The sequence below is a fragment of the Chanos chanos genome, chromosome 3 (assembly GCF_902362185.1).
Source record: "Chanos chanos chromosome 3, fChaCha1.1, whole genome shotgun sequence".
In the NCBI taxonomy this organism is placed as follows: domain Eukaryota; kingdom Metazoa; phylum Chordata; class Actinopteri; order Gonorynchiformes; family Chanidae; genus Chanos; species Chanos chanos.
Window position 1 is genome coordinate 8,797,501 of NC_044497.1, and position 17,500 is coordinate 8,815,000.

At 40.9% G+C, this 17,500-nt stretch overlaps 2 protein-coding genes across 2 annotated transcripts in view; both read right to left on the reverse strand.

The window, feature by feature from the left end:
- Positions 1 to 2,897, reverse strand: part of pxdc1b (PX domain containing 1b) — a 12,316-nt gene extending 9,419 nt beyond the window's left edge. The window contains exon 1 of the mRNA XM_030768492.1: positions 1,884 to 2,897. Coding sequence (XP_030624352.1) covers positions 1,884 to 2,139 — 256 coding nt within the window. The 5' untranslated portion in view covers positions 2,140 to 2,897. The remainder of the gene's footprint in view (positions 1 to 1,883) is intronic.
- A 14,188-nt stretch (positions 2,898 to 17,085) lies between these two features.
- Positions 17,086 to 17,500, reverse strand: part of prpf4bb (pre-mRNA processing factor 4Bb) — a 10,134-nt gene continuing 9,719 nt past the window's right edge. Inside the window, exon 15 of the mRNA XM_030769166.1 lies at positions 17,086 to 17,500. This exon is cut by the window's right edge and continues 510 nt beyond it. The gene's annotated coding sequence lies outside the window, so the exon portion shown is untranslated.

Consider the following 17,500-nt stretch of genomic DNA (forward strand, 5'->3'; position numbering starts at 1 on the left):
GTGGGTGTAAAAGAGAGAGAGAGAGAGAGAGAGAGAGGGAGAGACAGAGAAAAAAGAGAGAGAGAGAGAGAGAGAGAGAGAAGAGCAATAAGAGCGAAAGAAGTGATTCCCCCTCATCTCCCATTTTTCCATCAAGCACTGCACATAGCAACGCCATTTAAAGACCTTGAAGAGGTCTATATTAAATTGAGGGATAGAAGTCTAGGGTTTCTGCCACCAAAGAAGAGTTGTTTGGAGAACAGTCTCCCAAACACATGTTGCCTCACAGGCCTCAAACAAAAGGCTAAGTGCCAGAACAGTGGAAGGTTGTGATTATAGAGGTGACATGCGCTGGGCGCTACGCCAGCCCTTACTGTTGTGCCAATGTCCAGACTGCAGGCCTACATCCCATGTGTTTGAGGCTTCTGTGGTATATAGTTGTGCACTGTTTTTGTTTTCAGAAACCGTGAGCAAAAGTGAAATTTTACTTTCACTGAAGTTAAATTAAACTACACAGCTGCACTGGAAAATTGAAAAAGGAAGAATTGAGTTTTGCACACATTTCACACGCCGACTTCCTTTTCTGGTTCAGTTATCTTTACATAAGCAGAAATACAATGATAGACGAACAGGATTTCACCTCAGTGTTGAATACCAGAGAAAAATCCAGTTGTTCACTCGGTGGAAAGCTTACAATGGATATGTGAGAAATCTGTCTCACAACCGAACAAAAGGAGACAGCAGTGCTGAAGGATAGATAGAGGGAAAATTGAAAAGAGAGGAGAAAAGTAATCAGGGCGCAATGATAGCAACAAGACACTACATCAAAGTTTGATCTGTAAGGCTTACAGGAAACCGCCTCTTACTTTCCCTGGGCCATCACTGCAGCACTGCACAAAGTAAAGCTATTTACAATACTGCAAGACTGACTATCATACTGTCAGCATTTAAACTGATTACCCCTGTGGTAATGATTGCTAATAGAGGATGTATTAGAGGGCATTAGCATGTTCTAGAAATTGGTAACTGGAAAAGGTTTGCTTTAGTCATTACAGGTAAGAATCTAAAATGATAAACAAGTACTGTAATGTTCTCCATAAGATAATCAAACAATACTGGATCAATAGCAGCCATCATGTCTGTAATTTATACGATGTTTAATTTAGAGCATTGTTTAAGATATGGTACATTTTCATCTGCGTTGCTTAAAGCCTTCTCATCTGAAAAGGAAAAAAGATATTGCAAAGAGACAGCAGAACGAAATCGGCGTATCTGTAACCAGTTGCAGTTACAGCACCATGTGAGAGGGGGAGACATTTTTTGTTTGTATTTTTTCAACCAGAACACTGAAGAAGACTTCGGGATAACTGTGTGTGATAAACCTTACAATAAGTGTAACTCGTTATGTGCAGGTGTTGAGCATAACTGGAAACATTTCATCAAAAGTTAAGTATGTTAAAATAATTAAGTCAAATCTAAAACTATTTAATTGGTGCTCGATGTGATTAAAATTAACAGCGTTTCTGATCATGGAGAAGACCGCCGAACGCCTAAATGTTGTAAAAAAAAAAAAAAAAAAAGTCAACTCTATTTTAATAATTCGCAGAAGTACACCTACTTCATCTATTTCCAGGGGACGTGGTCAGTGAATCACCCTGTACAAAGGGCACTAAGCTACATGATAGGTCTGGTTTAGTGTGTCACTAAATCCAGACGGCTCCTGTGAATTATTAAGCGTCCTACATGTACGTCAGCTCAAAATGAAGCAAAGTTGGCACAATTCTTTTCGTATAAATTTTCTTCTACCGTAAAATCTTACGTTTAAAAGTTTAATGTTATCCTGTTATTCACACCCCCCTCCTCTTACCTCCACCGCGACAAGAGCGCAAAAACTTGATACCAACCTTCTATTATAGGCGACTTGGACAAATCTCGTCTGTCCTCTGGAAAACATTCGACTAATCTTTTAAACAGTCTCCCCAGGTCTGAATAACTTCGATGCAAATATAAAATATTTCTATCCGACCATTCGGTCCTTATTTCAAAGAATTCCTCTTCTTCTCCCCGCTGGCTTATGATCAACCTTCGTATCCCATTCACCCAACAATCCTTCACGAACATGTTGACCAGAGACGTGCCCTCAAATACAGCCGATGCCATCCCTCCGTTGTTAGTCCAACATTCTGCAACACGGGTTTTCCACTCTCCTGTCAAATTTAATAAGCGCCAGTACTGCGCTCATTCAGCAAGACCGTTCAGTTAAACTTCGTCGTACTGCCGATTCTAGAATGGGAAGTGAGAATGATGCGGGCTAAGCGTAAAAACCCGGTGACTAACTGTGGACAAAAATACGTGTGTTAACTTCCAGCCTTGTCACTCAGGGGTTCTGGGGTGTGAACAAAAATATCAGTTTCGCTTGGTCAGCTTAGCGCAGACGCAACTCAAAACGTGGCACTAAACTGATTTACAAAGGTTGAATAACGCATCTTAACAAAACACACGTTAAACACACGAATTATTGCAAGATGTCTCTCTGTGAATAATTTAAATGTATGTTTCTGATATTTCCAGGCATCATTTCGGCACACCTTAACATTTCAAAACGGTTATCCAGTTGTCCTATCTTACTCACGAAAACTTTATTCTCTCTGAGAGATAGTTCGCATTTGTGTTGTCTTGCGTTCAAAACACCGAAGCATTCGTCAGTATCGGCCCGAACATCGTCCGCTCCCTGCGTTACGCCTAAAATCATCTGATTATCTACTATATCCGTTCTGTCTGTCCGACAGACAATAAAAACCTAGATGCAAGTCCGTTTAGAAGTCTGAAGTTTTACACAGTCATAACTCCGAGGAAGCACTGAAGCGTGGATTAAGAGTTGCTAGGGCTTCGTACTTTGTGGCTCAGACAGAAAAATATTCCGCAGTTTCCTCTCTTCGCAGAAGTTGGCTCTCTGCTCCTTCCTTTTCCCTCCCCATCGAGTGCTAGGCGTTATGTGAGGAATGCAACTCCCAGAAGAGGAGTGCGCATTGACAGTGCTCGAGACAGATCATTTTGAAAGAAGCTGTCGGATTTAAATTTAGATATTCATTCATAGCTTTCTATAGCCCACACTTGCTTTGCATTCAGCAAATTTATTCAGTCGTGATTAACTATTCTGTTTTACTTATTGTAATTAAGACTGTATATAATCCGGTGAAAATTCCCTCCTTTCTCATAATGCACTTGTCTACACATGTAATTTACACCGATGCAAACCGATTTTCAAGGAGTCGTGTAGGCTACAGCAGAGAATGACTTAAAACATCGCAGACCATGTTTAAGTGGAAAAAAGGAGAGCTCGAAAGATTTAGTTCCACTCATGCAATTACATACTTTGAAAATGGATGAACTGGGAACTGAATTAACATACGCGAGTATAGGTCCTGAATCTCGACCTCTCCATGTCTTCTGGGAGGAACGTAAAAGACTGAGACAGAGATGCTAGTGTCTTGTGACTGCTAGCGGCATTTGATACTAGCCTACCTGTGGCAAACCACACGTCTGAGAAATTGTTAAGCCCTTAAGGTGATTACTAGGCAATTTCACACGGCTCAGCTTGAAGGAAGCCATTACTGACTCCGGTGAAGGACTATAGGAGAACCATAATGTGGGCCAAATTTCTTTTCCCATTGAAGGACACCACACAGTTTAGCTTCAGGGTGTTCTCTGACAAGGTAACAGTAATTCTTAATGTTTATTTTGACTCTAATGATAAGAGATGAAACTAGGTTCATCTGAGTTTCTTTAACATAAGTTAGAAATCAGTCTCTATGTCACTGTAACAAAGTTAGCAGTGGGTAACCTCAGGGTAATAATTCGGTTGAGAGAAGATGAAAACAGATAAGGTTGTTTGCTCAGTGCCACTGAGAGACACAGAGACAAAATAAGTATAGTCTTTTTACAGACTTTTGGACTTCAGTTTGTTAGCTACAGTAAACTACACACTCTGTTGTTGTTGGCCACTCTCTCACTGAAACATCCCAGGTGGAGTCAGAGTTTGTCATCTTAGTGAATATCAGCTGTATAGGTTGACAACATGTGAGCATCAAACATAAGGTTACCCCAGGACACAAGCTAATTTTTGATCATGCTTCTTTGTTCACTTTGTAACCTGTCTCTCTACAAATTAACACACTAAACTGGACCTTAATCTAAGCAAGCAACCTCTTTCCACACCTTCAAGGAAGTGTTAGGTTCTTTAATTCCCCCAGAAGGAAGTGATTGTGAAAAGCAGGGGCAGAGTTATTCTCAGCCTTTGCATGGCCCATTTCCCATTAGAGTCCAGTAATGTTTCACTCTCTCACAGCATTATGAGTGCTTCCCTGCGTCATTCCGACCGGAGCCTGTCTGAGGAGCTGTAACAGATCCGTAACCATATCATATAACGAGGTCGTAAAGTCAGTGCTAATTAATGGCTGTCTTTCTCAGAGGCAGCAGAGAGGATGCTACTAATTGCTGCAATTTTTGAAGAGGAAGTGTTCGTCGAGAGTGAAAGCACAATTATCATACAATAATCCACATAATAGCAATATATATATATATATATATATATATATATATATATATATATATATATATATATATAAGTGTGCTCGGCTGCATGTGCTATTATCACTAGGCGCTACACTCTTATTTGCCCTAAAGTGATGATACAGGATGAGAGTGGAGAAGAGCAGACAGCAGTGTGTGTGCATTGACAGAGATACTCTGAGGTGGTTTGATCCCCTAAGTGATGCCTCAGCTCACAGCTGTTGATGTAAATCTATCACTTTTCCTGTGCAGAAAGACACGTTCTCTCTAAGCACCGGGCACGATGAGTAGACAGACGTTGGTTTCTACTTTAACTAATGACCACGGAATAATATTTAGAGGGAGCTCACAGCCACTGAAACACTCATTACTCTTGTCTGCCGTTCTCAGATCACCATAACATTCTGTTGGTTTTACTCACACAGCACAGCAACATCAAATGGAGTTTCACATACGTAACGAAAATGCTTAAATCATAGCTACATAAAAATAATTCAGTTTTAAGCGAAGGACCAGAGAGTTTATGCATGAAATTGATTTTGAAAGTGGGAAGAATAAAATTTCCTCAGTAGTGTGAATCATAATTGAGCCTTTTTATTTTTTTCTCACTAGCCTGACAGGGCTGGGGCCAGTGTACAGTCACTGGCTGTGTAATTGAGGGTGTGATAGTAGGCTGGGAGAGTGAATGGGAAATGTCTCTGTTCTGTGGTAAATTCATTCTGGTGAGATGTCTCAGCAGATTTAAACAAGGCTGGTCTTTTACAGTAGAGAGTGACAGTCTGTAAATCCACTCACAGATGAATCACTGTGTATGCCCATACACTCTTTTAGCTTCACTACTCATACAGGGTGTAACACATGGTCATACACATAGAGTCACATGTAGTCCCGGGTTAACCTTTACTCACTGAAACATTAAAAGCACAATGTATCAGCTGACAGTGCATAATATTTTTTGGAAATATATTTTGCCAGTTTAACTCCTAAATTACCTAAATTAACGCAAGAATTAAATTCCTTTTATAAAACAGAAAATATATTCCTCTGATCAAACAGAAAATTACTGGCCATAAGTTCTGACTCTTTAGGCAACAGACAATGTTTTGAGACTGAACAGTGGGGGGGGTTTGCAGTAGTGATGGTCACAGCACTGTTACCTACATGGAAGATATCTGAGAAGTGGCAGATGACAGAGTGATTTTCAGCTGAAATGCAAGGAGCTGAAATATACTGTGGGGGGGTGGGGGGGGGGGCACCTCCCCATTTTCAAAACCCATTTGCGGTGTCTTGGGGAGTTGAACAGATGGCATTGAAAACCAGTTTCACATTCCCATGGACACCAATACACCTCCATGGCCATTGCGTCGTTTCCATGGATATGGAAGAATAGGGCGAGAGGAAGATGTGTCTGTTCGGGGGAATATAATGTTTCTGTCTGCTTACAGAGACATAAAACGCAACTCCATAAGGCTTTCTCAATCATACCAACCTAAAGACGATATTAAACATATGGTGTATTTATACTCCAAATGCCAACTACCAACTTCTGCTCATATTGCTAATTTTGATGCAGACACATGCTGAAGTTAAAGGGAAAAACAAGTGACAATATGGTACTATTCAAATAAATGTTCTCTATATTAAAAAAAATACAGTTTCATACAATATTTAATACTGATGATGAAAACTTTTGAAATGCTTCAGTCAAGATATGAAAACATCTATATGTATGATGTACCAGATGTATGATAGAGTAATCCTGCAGCAAATAAAGGTTATATAAATATGTAATACAAATGCAGGTAGGCAAGTAAGCAATCAGTATAACAGTGCTCTGAAGGTATAATTACAGAGCGTTGGCAAATTTCAACAGCAACTTTCATGTGGTATAAAACATAATGCACATCCTTTTGTATCTTAAGACTTTTCATTGTAGCAGATATTCAGTTACCTGAATGATGTAGGTCTTTAAATATGCCTGGCATAACAGGGGTAAATGGAGATTGAGTTTTTCCTCACAGCATAACAAGATTCATGGTTTGTTCATAAAGATCATTTATATGTTTTTGATGTGAAATCCGTGGTTCTTATTTTCCTAAGGCAAGAATTAAACCTTTACCACAATCACAAAATATTCATTCAGTCCACAGAGGCATTTGATTGATTCCCTTAAGAGGAGGCACAATAAACCATGTGTGAAAAATAGATGCACAGAATATAAATCGTTAACTTGCGATTACATGTGATCAATGAAGGATAGAGGTGTGTTAAAGGAATACTGAACAAGCCATGAGGGAGAGATGAATAGCAGAAGGGTAATATGCAGAGAAGGCAGAGTGTGAACTACATAACAGAGCTGTCTTCGATTGAATCAAACAATGAAGCAGTGTTGCAGAACTGACGTCATAAAGTATTATCGATAATTATTCAAAGCTGCTCTCTGTGACAGAAAATTGATTATACGTTTCATATATATAACATGTGGGGAGGCTTCTGGTCCATTGTGGTAAGCAGGCAAACTGTTAAAAGCTCATATGGTGTGTACTTTGAACAGGCTGCAAAGTTTGCCTTGAGGTACCTAAGCCTAATGAGCAAGTCTTTACTAAAACGACAGAAGATGATGTCTCCTGAGGACAGTCACAGAGGTAAGTTCCAGAACCAGAACCAGAAGTGAGAAGAGTAGATAGCTAAGCAGTTCTATTCCAAAGATATACTTTGATTTATGCAACAGATATCTGGTTACATTTTCACACACTTGATTTGACATGGGTGCATAATTTGCTTTGGGGGTCAGTGATTTAAATAGAGATGGCAGTCCTTGGGGGTTTGATTTTATAAGTAGCTTGTTGCCACCTGGTCTAAGGACCGTAAACTATCCCCTATGCAAATGGTGTCTCTCGCTGTAGTGATACTTAGTTACTGTGAAAGAACAGACCACAAACCTCCACCAGTGACGTTATTGGAACTGTACCAGAAAGGGAAACAATATGAGCTCATTAAGCACAGATTATCTAGATCTTTCTAATGAAAATAAAGGATTCCACTGTGGCGGAATGGTGATGAGAACAGAAACCGACAAAGTTAATTAAAGTTAATTCCACATGCAACATTCTAATAAAACGACACCTGAACTTGTTAAACCCCCTAGGAATTTATTTTGTGCCCTCTACAGAGGGTAAAAAAGCTCCTAGTTTCAGTTCTGAAAAATGTCTGTGTATGTAAATAGGCAATATATGTAGAGTGGTTACATGCAGACATCTGGTGCAGCATACTGCTTTACAGGCTAGCATGCTAATCATAACTGCTTAGCGATGTTAACTGTGTTGCTGGCATATTCTTTTATTTTGATAGCTTTAGCGAATGCAGACGCACGCAATTATTTTGAAGGCCGTGTTATGCGCTATGCTGGAGACCTCAAAGAAGACCAAGAGCTTGTCCCAGAAACCTCGTCGGTTTCTCTAATAGGATCACTCTGTTTGGAGGGAGATCGTATTCTGTGGTTGTCAAAAACTGTCAGAGTCAGCATAGTTCATTTCTTTTCTGGCATCCCTCCTCTGAAGGCTTTAAATGGAAAGAGACAGAGCAGATTTCTCCTTCATGGTAATGCAGTTCTCAACATTTGAAAACGTGTGTTTTCCCTTTATTTTGATTAACCATGATGTTCTCCAAAGTATGAAGAAGACTGAGATACCAGGCACTGGGAGAGAAAGAGAGAGAATGAGAGAGAGAGAGAGAGAAATGGAGAGAGAGAGAAAGAGAGAAGGAAAGACAGAGGGAGAGAGAGAGAGAGAGAGAGAGAGAGAGAGAGAGTCACATGCGTTTTTGGTTAAGCCACATTAAAGGTGGCATCGCTCTGCCATTGCTTTCAGATGTGACACAAACCATGACTGATTGTTTCAGATACTTAGTGGTCTCTATTCCACTCACCAAATTATCTCCACAATCATTTGCACACAGCATACTGATACGGCCTTCCACACCCAAAAAGATTAAAAAAAAGAAACACAAAGCACAAAAAAATGTGACCATTTACATTTTCATCACTATAATAATGCAACACAGGGTTATGAAGCGCAATATGGAGTAAAACATTATGAATACGTGAATACAACATGTTTTGACGTAGATTTCCTTTTAAATTAAAAAAAAAAAAAGTCCACCAAAAAATGAACATCGTCTCTCCTGTTTGTTCGTTTCAATGGAATCTTCTGAAGAAACAACTATCTGAATTTTGCACCATATAGTAAGAGACAGTATGTTGCCTCAGCGACATTGCGTCTGGTATCTAGTCACGTCAATAGTTTCCTGTGCTGCAGTGGACAGGGGGATGCAGCCCAGGTCTGCATTGCCTCCCAGCAAACGCAAATTGTTAGCATAACCCTTTGGGATGCAGCCTCCATACAGTTTAAGCCTTTTTACGACATCTATAAAACGGCGGGCAGACTCTAGAGCGTAAGAGAGGAAACTGAAGATGCATCTTCTGCCTGCCCGTTTTTTTCCTACTCTCTCTGGGCTCTTTAACATGGGCACCAGCAGCAGGGTTTTACCGGAGGAATTTGAGACGTGATGTTAATCGCGTGTCTGGCTGCAGGAAAACCAAATTTCAGATCGCATCTGACCGCTGGATTTGTATTCATCTACCCATCCATCCATCCATCCATCCATCCGTCCATCTGTCCATCTATCAATCCATCAATGTGAATTCCTAAACGTGTTTACTATCTTTTACAATGACTTGACATGTCTTCTGTCCAGTTATAACGGTCAGTGGCGGCGTTTTAGAGAGTTTGATACAATCAGTTCTCCTTTTGTTTCTCCACTCCCTCTTTATCTGTAAAACTCTACTGTCTTCTTGTTTTCATCTGCGCCTGTGTTAAGCCCTGCGGTTGTGAATCTCACTGAGCTTTGGGTCGCTCTGTTAGAGTAAAAGGCTTAACTGTCAGTGGGATTTGTGACTCTTCCTTCGATTAATCAAACTGTATCTCACGTTGTCTCAGTCCCGACAGTTACTTTGAGAAAGCAATAATTCTCCTGCAAGGACACAGGTGTTTGAGAGTGAATGTGAGCATGCTTAGGAGAGTGAGAGGCCGGTTTGTACATGAGGATATTTATTTTATAAAATAATATTTTTACTGAGCCGTAACCGATTTGGGGCAAGCAGGTGACTGTGCTGGGTTTACACTGTTAACGATGCTGGACTTTCTTTACAGTCAACCAAAAACACACCAAATTTCTTTACAGGTGAGACTGCCTCACCTCTGCACGTCATCATACAAACAAATTACGTTGAAGCACACTAAACACTGTTGTAGGGAACAAGCAACATTAAACTCAGTTGATTATCGCGTTTGCCGTCTGTATTGCCTTTGGACAAGAGGGACATACAGATCTGAGATCGGTGACTTTTTCATATATCCCTGACCCTCTGACGACATAAATCCAGAGCAGTGGAAGGCCATATGTTTCACGGCCTGCTCTCTCACCCTCTCCTCGCTCGGCCCCTGTCCCCCTCGCTCGCCATCCCGCAGCTGGGCTCCACGCCTCGTCACCAAACAGCACGCGGCCATAACTCAGGCTGGAGATAAGAGAAAGAGAGAAAGGCAAGAAAAGACAAAAGACAGAGGCATCTGTCGACGAACAAAGAACATCTGCAGTCATTGCCTTCAGTTCAATGTGCGCTAGGGCCTCCACCCGGGCCTATAACCTCCATCACAATCGCGAACAGGAGGAAAACAGGCAGCAATAACTCTGAGCCGAGCCACAACTCACACACACACACACACACACAGACGCTCACAGACAATACCCCCATGGAAAGAAGGGATGGAAAAGAGGGAGAGATGGGGGGGAGAGGGATAGATGGATAGAGAGAGAGAGAGAGAGAGAGAGATTGAAAGGACAGAGGGTTTTTAACGGACCCTGTAATGGACTGCGGTTGCTTTTCTGTGGCAGCTGCAGGAGTCCATGTTTTATGGCTTTGCCATATTGTGTCTCCAGCAAGGCAGGAAGACCAAGCCTGGATGTATTTTGGAGGCCCAAAGTCTAGGCTCTGTAATGTATTCTAATGGAAGCCCAGCATTTGGGCAAGCAGATGTGACGCCACATGTTAACTGAAGACTAACCGATGCACAATGAAAAAGTGATAGGATTTAAAAAAAAAAAAAAAAAAGGTATATCCAAAAAGTGAACATCTTCACTCCAAACAATGATATAATCAAAGTGTTTTGTTTTTTTTTTTTCAGTATGTGTGTCCTTAACACTTCTTTGCTTGTTCACTTTAACCAGTTTTAAAACACAAATAGAAAACAAAAAGAAGCAAAGTTTTTACATACGTGATAAAATATTGTGAGCTTTTGATGTTTTTTTGCACGTGTCTGGGAGTTTATTCGGTTAGTTTGTTCGCACATAAATCTGAGTCTTAATATCAGTGACACTGTTTAGAAATCTAAAGTGATGTGCTTCCACACAGTCTGTCCAAATCCTTTGGCATCTGAGAGGAATTCTGGGAAGCTTTTCGCATATCCTCTCCTGCCTTGCTTGGAAGTAATAAAAAGTGCAGCAGACGTGTTTCATCAGCTTGTCAGTTAGAGACAGGCGCTGACTCCTGCCGGTTTTATTGTTATGCGGATAAGAGCAGTTGGCTTCAGTCAGGGGCAAAGATTGACATGAACCTATAATCATCCACTGAGAGATAAATAGTCCAAATAAATAGACAGCAACTGTGTATTAGTACTGAACGCTATGTTCTGGTGGTTCAGCTGTATAAGGAATACATTATACACATGAAAATGAATCTGTGTGTGTGTGTGTCTGTGTGCGTGTGTGAATTGTTGATTTCTCACTATAAAGTTAACGGATAATACTATTCTCACTTCACAGCAGTTGTTTAAAACTTTTCTAGAATTTTGTTTCATCTGAGAAAAAAAAAAGAAAGAGAATGGGGGAAAAGTCTTAGTACTAGTGAGACTGAAAGGCTTTGAGTTCACAGGCAGAGGCATGCTGAGGACTGTCAGCCCTGACTGATCAGTCACTGCTGAGGGCATTTCAGACAGACAGGAGGATTGTGGGTAGAGTTATGTGGCCTTTGGGCAGGGGAGTATACGAGGTATTACAGACAGGATAATTACAGCTAAGGAGTTAACACCCAAACCGCAGCCTCATTAAAGGCATTCTATTAATGATGTGGGCGAAATGAATTCACTCTCTTTTGTACCGATGCGTAGGAATGTAAAAGTACCTCTAGGAAGGTGTTCCACTCTGTTCTGTTTTTTTTTTTTTTTTTTTTTGTTTTTGGTAACAAATTAACTCTGTGTCACGGCCTTCAAATGGGCTTCACTGCGGCGTCATTAGTTTCACTGGCCTCCACAGAACCTCCCATAAGGTCGGAGCGGAGACGGCGATGTGCTATAGCTGATGCGAACCAAGGTGCCTTGGAGCTTAATTAGATATCTCACTCTTAATGTGACAAGCTTTATCTGCAGCAATAAAAAACAAACCTTCAGAAAACACCGCAGCTATTAGCTTCGGTGGAATTTTATCGGCGTGGCTGAGGTGGAATTGGAGGATTGATTTTAAATAAGGCCTTTGCTGTCAAGTGCATTCTCTTGGTGAGGGTTCTGTTCCCAGTCAAATTTGGTTCTTGTTCACGTGGAGCTTTCATGACTGGGCACAATACTTTCATACATCACGTGTCAGCTGTAAGACATGCATCTTGCCTAGATAAAAAAAAATCACCTCCAAACCATACCAAACCAGCAAGTATATCTATCCTATTATTAGCATTTCAAAAAGACAGTCAGGGTTAGATTGCAATGTAGACTATGGCTTCTTTATGGCTAAGATATGATTTTCTGACCACAAAAAGTACTTATTTCAATATTTTTCCTGACTCACTCACCTACGTACAAATTCCAAGCGTGGAAGAGGGGGGGGGTGACTTGAGAAACAGTGACTAAATCCCTAGAATTGCACAAGTCTTAAAATGTTTCATTTTACCACCGAGGTGTCCCCCCGTTCACCTCACCAGCGGTTAAGTATTATTGCTCTTTCTCAGAAATACATTTTTCAGTTGTTAAGACCTAATGGCGTCATTATAATACTGCTATTAGCCTTCACCTCTGTATGAAGATCCTGCCGCTACACTCAGAGTGCTCTGACTGAACAGAATTGAACAGAATTTCTGCTTTTATACAATTGGAAATGTAAAATATATTATCACTGATGAACACAGCAGAATGTGGTGATACTTTCTCTTGACATTTCACATGGATCATGAATCTGGACTTGGTGATACTCTTTCTCCACTCAGGCATTGCTCATCGCTCTCCACTAAAAAGTCATCAATCCATGTGATAGGTGTGAGCGGTAACAATTACTCCAGAGTATTGGGCATTCTGGTCATGTCTTATCAATATCTTGACAGACAGATAGGACAAATTCCCAAGTTCACCATCAAGATTCAAAGTCTGTGGTTAGCTCCATGTATTGGTCTCTAGTACTTCAGTAACTGTATATTGTTCAGCCTTTGTGTAGCTTACTGTTTTTAGAATTGCAGAAAACCATTTTAAATTAGACGTCCTCCGGGTTTTTACTTCTGCATTTCTACATTGCCTAGAGTTTCTAATTTACTCTCCAAAGCAAAAAAAGATTCCTACTGTGAAGAAGTTCAAAAGGCTTTCAACACCTCGCTGCAGCTGATGCGTATCGGCCTCTCAAGCTTTCTGTAGGGCTGAATAGTTATATCATTAACTTAAACATCGTGGAGCGTCCTTGTGAGAGACAGCCAGGCTCCCGTGTCAGCGACACTGCTTCCACAGGGAGCCTCGACGACCAGGGCGCGGCCCCATGATTTACCGAGCACCATGGGAGGACGGCGCTGCACTAATGGAATACGGAATGGCGGTACTGCCGTGGCTTTAATCTGCCTCCTGCCAGCGCCGGGTTTCCGTGCGTGCGCGTAAGTGTGAAAGCAGCACAGTGTGGGGGGGGGTAGACAGGTAAATCAGAGACGGAGCGCAAGGCAGAAAACTCTGGTCTAGTTGTAAATAATAGTGTCTGACAGTTTTGCTTACTAAGAGAGAGAAGAGAAGTTTTGTGACCTGGGAAAAGTAAAAGACAGTATGATGTGTGAGGATGGTAGCGTATTCACCTAAGCAATGAGAATATTGTAAGGGATCTTAAAATTAGCATTTCTGAAAATCTGTAACAAAACCAGACTCATTTTCTCAGCTTGTCTTTGGATATTTTGATACTTCTAATACACAGTTCAGAACATCAGACTTAAATTGGTACAGGAGACTACTTCAGAATGTGTAGCATGTCTAGTTTGTACAGGACTAAGTGTGAGAGATAAGATATAGAGTTGAAACTTCTCTTTGACTTTTTTAAACTCTGTTTAGCCATGTGGTTGGCATTAATGATGCTTTTGCCTCTTCTCCACCTCCAGATGTGTCAGCATCCTGCAGTGGAACCAATTGTTTGTATATCCAGAAAAAAAAGAGAGGAAATTTATGGATGTTGACAAAGCTATAAACCAAGCACATAAAATGCCACAAAACCACTTGAATGTCTTTGATTCCTCTCAACATTTTCACAAAGCACGTCTTGTGGGTTCTAGGACTTACTGAGCTGTGATCTGCCTTTAATTTATAATGGTATCGGGAGGCTACTATCATTCAACTTAACACAGAGAAAAGTTCTCTGTGAAGAACTTTCCTCTTAGATCTTATTGCTGTGAGATTAGATTTAAGATTCAAGAGCTTTATTGTCATTGTGCAAGCACAACGAAATTGCAGTCAAACGAAATTGCAACCTCAAATGGTGCATTTATATTTAAGACCTCACATGTATTTACAACAAATAAGAAATATAAAACATCAGTGATAAATAAAGTACAGAATCGAAGCAATATAAGTATGAAACAGAAACAACATAACGTATAAAATGCAATTAATGATAAAATACAACTAACAAGGGTGAAAAATAAATGAATTAGCTTACTCTTTCATAATCTGCAATTTTCTGACAGTCTTTGTAGGTCTGAAGAATCTGACTGTATTTGTGCCAGGTTAAACTGAAGACTCTAACAAGGTCTTTGCCAGATTAAATTGAAGATTCTGAAGACTGGGACAGGGACTGGGCCTACGCTATGCTAAATTACAGATTATGAAGACCAGAGACACTCACTGGTCAGGTCTGTGCTAGATTAATTTGAAGACCCTGTTCAGGCCTGTGCTAGATTAATCTGAAGACTCCAGAGGCACAAGAGTGATGCTTTGTAAAAGTGAAGACTGACTCTGAAGACTGAAGAAGATCCTGATTTGATTAGGCAAGATTTAACTACTTGGTATTTATCATTCGAGAACAACTGATTGCATGTTTTTGCTCATTTGATTTAAAATCTTGCCTTCAAAGGGTTCTATGTCTTTCAGCAGTATACTGACAAAAGCACAAAGGCACTGCCATTGTGGAGCATTTTCAGTCACTGACCCTGGTGTTACAACAATAACTGTCAGTCTCCATTAAGTCCAGTATGATCACAGCACAGAAATCCAAACATGAGGAAACGAACATGACAGCTTTGTAAAAATACTGGCGCACAAAAAAAAAAAAATCCTTGAGAGCAAGACTGCTCATGTTGTGATGCGTTAGCACATCTTTTCAGTTTTACGTTGCGTTGCTGTGCGCATTCTCACATGAAAGAAAATATGAGAACGAGAGCTTCACGGAGGTGTTAATGTAATGCGCTGCTTTCTTTTTTCCATAAAGCACATTAGCGCTAATGACAGCAGCACGGCTCCCCCGGTTTCAGAGCACTCATATGTGACGGCTCTACCACCCATGAACAGCAAACGTGATGCAAAGAGACCATGCTCATTACACATGCAGTGTGAATGGAAACAGACACTCAGTATACAGTCAAACAAATGAGTGCCTGAAGAATAGGAGCCGTCTGTCGTCCAATGTCTGGCCAGGAGAGGACACAGAGAACAATGGACTCCATTTATTTACATTTGGAGGGTATGGATTGCGGTGGTCAGACTGCGTCCGTTGAGCTAAGGGAGGGAGAAGGAGGGGTATGCTTGGCGGGGTGGGGGGGGGAGAGGCGTCAATGAGACTCATTTAATGAGACTCTGGAGGGCCCCTCATTCGCTATGGGGGGGGGGGGGGGGGGGGGTAGGTCATTTCAAATGAAGACCATTTAAATATACTGAAGGAACAGGGAATCATGGGATTGTTTATCCTAGTAGAAGAGCTAGTTGTTTTTCCAAATCTGTCTCTGTTACATCCTCATCCCCTCTCTAAACACTCCGAGTATATTCAGAAGTCTCGGGAAAAACCCATGGTGGAATACAAGAAGTGACCTCACGCAGACGTCTGGAACTGAAACCATACCGTGGTGCCATTAAGACTTCATCAGTGTTGAGTTACCTCTTTACAGCTATGAATAAGTCTGTCTGAGACTAAACTAGGCAGGGCATCCCCTAACACATATTGCTGCAGATTATTTCAATCTGCACACGTTGACGTTTGGACCCTAAAAATTCTACGGATTTGCTCCTCCCTCTAGTGGCTGAAACTTGAATTACCGCTTTGACGGTACAAAAGCAGTTATTCATTATCCATGACACTAAGTGAGCTGACTTCACGTCTAAAATTATGCAATGGAGCACACTGCTCACCTGTTCACAAAAACAAACAAACAAAACATTTCATGTCCACAGTAATACTAACTTTTCCCTGCTGAGAACACAAATGAATTTCCAGTGAGGTAGTGTGGACACATTACACAATTTACAAACATTAACATGCAGAGACTTGAAGATATGAACCATTTTATTAATAAAAATTCATGGTACACTCAAGGTGCTTTTTTCATAAGCGTTCCTTCACAACCTAATTTTACGAGTTTGAATTATTATTTTTTTTCCCCCCCAAAAAATTAATTATTCTTTTGTAAGAAAAAACACTGACGAACCACAGAACACAGGGAAAAAAAAAACTGTGAAATATATACAAGACGAAATGCAAATGTGGGGCTACTTCAGAAACAAACAAACAAAAAAAATTATTTTTCTTTTTTTTTTTTTTCAATTTACATTTTTAATCAAAGGGGAGGCACTTTAAAACTGATGCCCTTTACTGGGCTGGGACCTTTGCCTGAGTGAGAGAAAGTGGGAAAAAAAAAAACAAAAAAAACAATTACAGCCCATCCTCAACTGATTTGTCTCTGTGTCTTTCTGCTTTTTTTTTTTTTTTTTTTTTTTTGCGAACGCTGATCTAAAAACTAACGGACGGCTTGAAGAGGCGCGGATGGAACGAGAGCCAAAACCAGTCCTAAAGCAAGAAAAGACAAGAGCGTGCAGCTGTTGCTTAAATCTGATAAGACCTGTGGCCCTTTCCCTTCCACCCTCCACCCTCCACCCCCCCCCACCTTAGCCCCTGTGACGGGTCTGAAACGTCTGGATGTCAGCAGTACTGCGTCAAACGTACCGACCCAACCAGGTATATACAGCCGCTACACTGCTGCCAACAGCCATCTGTCAGTTCAAATCTGTGAGGAGTGCTCTGGGAAAAGAGCCAGGAGTTCGGGGTGTTCAGAGTGCAGGGAGGAGACCAGACCTCAGGGGAAGCTTATCCTCAGTGCGTGTACAAGAAACTGCCATCTGCACTATACAGGGAGCGATGCTATCAGAGAATGTTCCAGAACTAGAGCGGAGCTTTTCCGAAGTCTCGGGCGACTCTGAGGCGAAATCGGTCTGCTTTGAAAAACGGGTCGTTGACGAATAAAAGCCGACGACACGGGGCTGCAAACGTGAATGATAATCTCTCTGTTGGTGATCGCTTGATCAATCAGCAAAGGCGTCCCTTCATTTTAGTAGCCAAATACGACCGACATTTTTGAAACGTTATAATCTTCTGCGTGAATTTTTTATTTTTTTTTTCTTTT